Source organism: Caenorhabditis briggsae, assembly GCF_000004555.2.
Source record: "Caenorhabditis briggsae complete genome, chrX, whole genome shotgun sequence".
In the NCBI taxonomy this organism is placed as follows: domain Eukaryota; kingdom Metazoa; phylum Nematoda; class Chromadorea; order Rhabditida; family Rhabditidae; genus Caenorhabditis; species Caenorhabditis briggsae.
The window spans coordinates 5,491,602-5,499,263 of NC_013491.2; the positions used below are offsets into that span (position 1 = coordinate 5,491,602).

General features: G+C 38.2%; 1 protein-coding gene across 1 annotated transcript; it reads left to right on the forward strand.

The window, feature by feature from the left end:
- Positions 1-322: 322 nt before the first annotated feature.
- On the forward strand, positions 323-4,552 carry CBG27535 (the record flags this gene model as incomplete). Its single annotated transcript, XM_045239174.1, has 5 exons — positions 323-410; positions 1,022-1,270; positions 1,421-2,080; positions 2,126-2,236; positions 4,362-4,552. The coding sequence occupies 5 exons, from the start codon at positions 323-325 to the stop codon at positions 4,550-4,552; spliced, it is 1,299 nt and encodes a 432-aa protein (XP_045099985.1).
- Between the last annotated feature and the right edge of the window lie 3,110 nt (positions 4,553-7,662).

The window sequence follows — 7,662 nt, forward strand, 5'->3', positions numbered from 1 at the left end:
TCAGCTCATAAACCTAAATTCACATCTCATCTCTTTTCTTGCTTTTTGCTCCTGTTCTTTCGTCGTTCTCTCTTCTTCTCGTCTCATTTCCCCATTTGGTTTCCAATTTTTACCACATCGAAAGGACACATAGACAAAAAGAAGCGCGTCCGTTTTTCCTCTTTTTTTGAGCCCAGTCAGTGGCGTTCAATATCTCCGTTTCGCCCCCTTTCTTCTTTTTAAGCGTGTATGCTTCTTCCCATGCATATTTTTCATCGGTATTCTATACTTTGGGTTGTTCTCTTTTCTGTGTTTAATGGTGCTCCCCAGGTATTCTTACAATATGTTGTTTTCAGAGCATGCCTCCAGAAGACATGTTTGCAACTACAGTATTGCCAAAGATGTCTCAAGGAGAACCATTAATCTTTCAGGTCAGAGCATTTTCAGAATGTTTAAAATCGTGATTTAAATCAAAAAGGGAGGATTTCCGAAATTTAGATATTAGAAAATCTTGTAATTGAGAAATTGTCAAGTTTTAAAATCACAGTTTCGAAAATCCGGAAACTGTGAATTACTCTACTTTCTTTAATAGAAGCCCGTGGACTTCTATTAGAGGGTGGGCAACTATTAGAGGTGGATAGAAAATGGAAACTGATCGAATTAAAAAAAATCGTGTTTGCTGTAACAAAAGCCCGCTCTCTACGTGCAATTTGAGCTTATTTATCTTGGTTCTTTTGAAAGATATTGGAAATTTGCCAACTGAAAAAATGTTATTCAGATTATAACAAAAATTTCATCAGTTGACAGATTTTTCGGGCACTTTATGATAAGGGGGCTTTTAAGAAGTCATGTTTTAAATTTGAATTTTTTGTATCTATTGTGAAGACCAGTTCAATTTAGAGCACGTCAACATGATGGCGAATCATTCAATTTTCGAAAAAAAATTTCATCTGAAAATTATTTTATTCAAAATTATTATATCAAAAGTTACACTTTTTTTTGAACAGGAGAAAAATTTCCAAGGCAGTCTCCTTTTTTTCAGACAAGCTTTCTATCATCACGGACCCCACAATCATTTTGGAAACAAGTGACCAATTTGATGAGGAAAATCCACTGTGTGCTTTCCTCTTGCCATTGCGTTTTTTCAAATCAGAAAAATCAAAGCAGCCACACGTTCTTGGTCTCCCAGAGCTTCCTCAAGAATTTGAGCAGGAAGATTGTCAAAGGCTTCCAGCATTCAAAAACCTCATGAAAAGAAAAAAGGAATCACCAGGAGTCAATTTGAAAACAGGTGATTTTTATGTTTCAAGCAAATATCCTGTATTAAGTCAAAGTAAAAAGTTGAACTTTGAGAAGCTAGACTTTCGTATTTCCAAAAAAACCGTTATTTTTTATTCCCAATAAGTAAGCTTTGAATACATATGAAGTTCTACTTTTTCAGGTGCTGAGTCGGACGAACCTGACCAAACAAACCGACTTTCTATTTCCGACTCTGAAGAACTAACAATTCCTTGTGATAGCAGAAGACTTCCAATCTTCAAAAGTATCACGAAAAGATATAGAACAGAAAACTCTTCACCAAAAAGCACCAACATTCAAAATGAATCGACAGGTCCCACAGAAACATTGCAGGAATCAAATTTATCAGCTCATGGAGTAAACGACGCTACAGAAAACTTCGAATTAGAATCTCAACGACCAGATTCTCCAACTAATGTAGCTCTAGACTTTAATGAAAATGAAGAGGAGCTGGAAGCTCATGATCATCTGAATGCAGCTGATGCAAAAGGAGTCATCCAAAGAGAGTTAACTTCTATTCCACTTAACTTACAACAACTCCCATTCTATTACATGGCGTTTCTCACACACTACCCATACTTCCAAGGAGTACGAATTCCGGCGATGGTCCGTTTCAAAAGTATCCTCTCAAATCGCCCACCGGAGTGGCTCTACCCGTGTGCCATATTCTACGCCCACGACTTGGATTTAGTCGTATTCAAGGAACCGGACCATGTTTTCACGGATGTGGAGCTTGTTCGCCTACAACAACATGTCGATAATATTTATTACGAAAGATGCAGAATTTTGTTTCCTGGTCCAGGTAACTTATAAAAAAAGAGTTTCTTCCAATTATCTTGGTTATCAGGAGAAGGAACGGCACTCATCAGACTGACAGATATCTCAGAGGGATGTTGCATTATCTACAAATATGGAGGTCATGTGAATCGTTGGGAGGATTATGACTATGAGGAGATCAGTGAGTGACTATTCATTTTTTTTTGGATAAAATACCGTAAAACACTTCTTTTGAAATACACTTTCTTTTGAAAGATATCAAAAAGTGGNTNACTAGTAAAATGTTTATCAGGATATCAGCAACATTTTACTAGTTAACCACTTTTTGATATCTTTCACAGAAAATGAGATATATAGGCTCAAAGTGGACGATCCGGGTGTCGTTCTATTAGAGGTTTTACGGTATATTATTTTTTTTTTGGATAAAACCTATAATAGAAGCCCCCTCCCCATACTATCAACTCTGATACCATGTAGCTCTTTTTTTGGCAAAAGGTATCTACAGTACCGGACAAAAAAAAATCAACTTTTAGTTTTACGAGGGTATCTCGAAAACTATGAGAGCTAGGACTCTGAAATTTTGTACGTATGTTTTTGAAAAGCTCAGAAATACTCCAAAAAAAATATCAAGTCCGCAGACACAATATCAGACGCGCAATTGCAAAAATTGAGAAAAATGGAATTTCGCTTAACAGGCAACAGTTTCATTAAACATTACAAAAAAACAAAAATCACTTAAAAATAAAGCGGGAAGAAAATGAAAATAGTTTAATACTTGGTTGGGTATCCTTTGTTGTCAATCACGGCCTGGCAGCGTCGAGGCATGCTATCAATCAGAGCATCAATTGTCGACTGTGGGATCTGCAACCAAGCATCTTGAAGTTGAACGAATTTCTGGTCCGCGTTGGAGGCAAATTTTCCTTTGAGGCGTCTCTCCAGCTCCTCCCAGAGTGGTTCGATAATATTCAAGTCGGGACTTTGGCTTGGCCAAGGCAGAACGTTCACATGACGCCGATTGAACCAATTCCGAACATGCAAGGACGTATGTTTTGGGTCGTTGTCCTGCTGATAAGTGAACGACCGACCGATGGACTGACGAGCAAATGGTCTCATATGATTCTCCAAGATCGATTCATATTGGAATCTATCCATTAGACCCGAAATGCGGACTAGAGGTTCCATACCGTACGCCGAAAAACATCCCCAAACACAGATCGATCCTCCACCATGTTTCATGGTTGGCGTTTGGTACTGGGGCGAGTACCTGGTGCCTACCGGACGTCTGATCCACTTGACACCATCACTTCCGAATAAATTGTACTTGGATTCGTCAGACCAGAGTACGGATTTCCACTCAGCGCGTCCCCAACCAACATGAGCCTTTGTCCAGTCAACACGGATTTTTCTGTTTTTGGCATTGATGAATGGCTTCGTGGCTGGTCTTCTTCCATTCAGTCCAGATTGAGCCAGTCGACGTCTGACAGTTCTGACGTGAGGTACGGGAGTCATTGGACCATCCACGATCGCTGAAATTTCCCCAGCGCTCAATCTTGGATTTGTTCTCGAGGTCATCACTATATTCCGATCGGTGAGATGATTGGTTTTCCGTGGTCTTCCCGGAGATTTTCGAATGACAACGCCTTGTCGCAGCTGAAACAAGAATTTTACAATAAATAAACATGATTCCCTAACCTGATATCTCTTATAAATCCTAGTAATGGATGATTTTGCAAGGTTGAATTGAAGAGCCAGATCGTTGCGCTTCAGACCCATCTGGATGCCCTGAACGACCGCTTCTTGGACCACCAAAGTAGACGTTTTGTTGTTATGTTTTCTACCCATCTATAGGAACAAAACTCATTACAAACAAACCGAAAAAAATTGAAAAAAAAACAAAAAAAGTGAAAACTCTGAAAAACTGAAAAATTCGAAAATATGATTTTTTTAGCAATTGCGCGTCTGATATGGTGTCTGCGGACTTGATATTTTTTTTGGAGTATTTCCGAGCCTTTCAAAAACATACATACAAAATTTCAGAGTCCTAGCTCTCATAGTTTTTGAGATACTCTCGAAAAACTAAAAGTTGATTTCTTTTTGTCCGGTACTGTAGATGTGGTCAACAGACAGAACGCTGCCGATTTTTAATAAACAATTCATCAGCTGACTACTTATACATCTAACTTAAACCGAGATAAATCGGCTCAAATTTAAGAACTAGGAGCCTTCTATTACAGGTTTAAGATAATCCAATCAAACAATTTAATCATGATATTTTGAACTATAAACGTGAATTCGAAGCATTTCAGACAGATGCATGAATCTTCCCATAGATCGATGGCGCGATGGCCTGTTGAGGTTTGAATATATTCCCATGCCAGTGGAACAGCTTCCGATACCACAGGAGAGGGATGATGAATTCTCCGAATTTGAGGATGACTCTGGCATCGGAGAATCAGATGAGGAGGTGGCTGCAGAAGAAGAAAGAGATCGTAATTAAGAAGAAAAAATAAATGGATTCTCGGTTTGAAACCAATTTAGCGCTTTTATTTTTCGAAAAGCATTTTTTTTTGGAAAAGTTTCAAATCCCAGTCATGTCTTAAATTATTTCCGCCCCATCACTCTAATTTTTATTAATGATTTTTTCTCGTATCGAGAAAATAAGGTTGCATGCTATTTATTTGTGACCGTGTATATACCTAAAAATTGGAAAAATGACAAATAAAACTTTCTGAACAAGATCATACTAGCTCTCGAATTAGAATAAAAAACATTTCTAAAAAAATTCTATGACAAAAATCGTTCAAAATGACATACCGTATTTGCTTTAATAGGAGACCACCCTATAACGGCATTATGAGCTCAATTTTCTTGATTCCTTCAAAACATATCAGAAATTGCCCAACTGATACATCATTTATCGTATTATCATTAATGTTTTATCAGTTCACAGATTTTAGATAATTTTCATGAGAAGCGAGATAATTGGTCTCAAAGTGCACGATATGAGTAAGATTTGATTAGAGCAAATACGGTAATGAATTGTTTCCCAGAGTGACGAGAGTGTTTTGTGAGTTTTTTTGAAACTTGCTCGAAAGCGAATTCGAAAGTTGGCTCCAAAAAATCCGATCTGGTTGGGTTAGTATAATTACGCATCCTGCGTATTTTACTCTTTTGCCATACAAGAAAACGTTCCCTGAACATTACACGGGCTGCCCAAACGTCGCCTAGATGTGGAAATTAATGAACAAACATTTCAATCAAGATAGGACCATATTCTCACAAGCTGAAGTATTCCCCCATGAGTTATAATACTCCAATTCCTCACAACTCCACTTTGTCTTCACCTATGTGTGTCTGCTTTGCTTTCCCGGAAAACCAATTTACTCCTCCAACCTACCTTTCACGTCTTTACGACGCCATTATTTTGCCTGTCATCTGCTCTTTTGTTCTGCCATGCGCTCCGTTGCGGAAATCGAGTACGAGGAGAACAAGCCGACTTCGAAGCGCTCTTTTTTGGAGCGTTCACTTTCCTTTTTTTCTTGGAGCGGCATTCCTATTTTTCTTTTGGAGGATTTTTTAAATACCTTTTGCCATGAGTCTTCACTTTTGTTTTTCGCTCTAATGCCTCTTAGGTTCTCGGTTCATTTTTTGATTCTTTTAATTTCTATTTTCAGGTTTATTTCTGGGATTTAGGTCAATTTTCTGCTCCAAATTGATTTGAAATGAGCTGTTTATGTCATTCAGGGGTCAACACGCGCGCCAAGTTTGGACCTTGGTCCCTTTCTCGTGGTCCACTACGCGCCAAAAACTGGTTTTCAAAAAAAAAACAAATCTCTCATTTTCACTTTATTCTTGTTTGTCTCGAAGTCAGATTACGCAACTTGTTTGAAATACCAGCAAGCTGGTGCGCCTTCGACGCGATTTAATCTTGCTTTCTTACTGGTTTGTGGCTCCGCTCCTCCTCAATTATTCTTAAAGGGTCACGTAAATCTATATTTATTTTTCAAGCTTTTCAAAAGTCAACAGCCATACACCGGGACAGACAGACGCGTGTAGTGTTTTATATATAAGGAAGATATTTGTTCATCAATTTTATGTTTAGTAGTTCACTGTTTTTTCGTATTTTTGAATTTTTGATTTCTTTTCCCAACTGACAGTACTTTCTGTAAGTTTTTTGTTCAAAATTAAATTTTCTGAGTGTTTGCACTTGTTCGAGATTAGGGACTTAATAAGTACTTGGAAGAAGAAAAGAGAACATAAGAAGAAAGTTTACAAAACGATGTCACATGTCCTTTCATGTGTTTTTCTCATTACTTCTTCTGTATCTCTCTGTGTTCATAAGAATTTCTTCTAATGTTTCGCGGTTCGAGAAAAGATGAAAACTAGGACAAAGTTCGTTCTAAAGAAATTTTTGCATACTCAAAGAATCTGGGGACATCTCACAGGACCTGGCCGTGTCAGAGATTTTCAGGGCCCTGTCCGATTGGCTCGGGGTTTTTCACATAAAACATTTTTGAAATTCTCATTTTCAATAATAACTGGATAGCATAAGTTACACATGCAACGTCAAAGATATCCAACTAATATCTATCAGCTTGGATTTTTCTTTTCAGTCCAAAAATCCGTTGGACGGCGCAAGCTGTGCTGTCCACCAATTTCACAAATAAAAACGGCCCGATAGCTTAGCGCTGTCTTAATACCAATGTCTGTCATGTCGAAATGCATACCGTTACTCCAAAAAAATTCCGAAAAATCTCCTCTTTTTTAACTTCGGAACTTTGATCGAAACTGTTCAAGAGTTCACCTGATAACAACGTCAGTTCAACCCCACTTAGTGTAATCTTGAGAAAAGAAGGAACTGCCCTTTTTTGACCATTCCATTAAGTGTACGAACCTCTATATCATCTTCTCCTCTCACTTTCCATTTTTCAAATGGCAATTGCGTGTGCGCGTGTCAGTCACCATCTGCCTTGTTTCCTTTCTCAATTTTCTTGGCGCAAAAAAGTACACGAGGACAAGATAAAATACACTCTCGAGTTGTTCGGCATTCTCTCATTTGCATACACACTTTTTCAGTTGTTACGAAATATCTACAGTACCTTTCATAAGTCCCCTCCTGTTTCGTGTATACATTTACGGTTTCTGAGCTTGTCTGATGATATGATTTTCAGAAAACTTAAAAATTCAAAATGTGTTTGAAACGATTTGCGTGCTGTTTGGAAGAGAATTCGGAGGGCAAGAAGAGTAAGTCACGAGTATTGGACCAGTGACCGTAACTAGAAGTTTTTTCAGTGGATTCGAAATTCTTCAATCCCGTCACCAGCTGAAATTTTGAAAAGAACCGTAGATGGACGTGGACCACCATTTTTGTAATTTTCGCCTGACGGAGAAGATAGTCCCATGAAAAGACGGGTGCCAACACGATTCAGGGCATTATCAGGTTAGTTCGGTGTTTTTGGTATCCACTGTCTCGTGAGACCAAAAATTCTGTGACCATAACCAAAAATCTGTATTTATTGTGTTTTTTCTTCAACCATCTTCTCAGTTTCTTTTGAACAATTCTTCCTATCTCTCAGTGAAACTCGAACCGACCGAACTATTCTATTG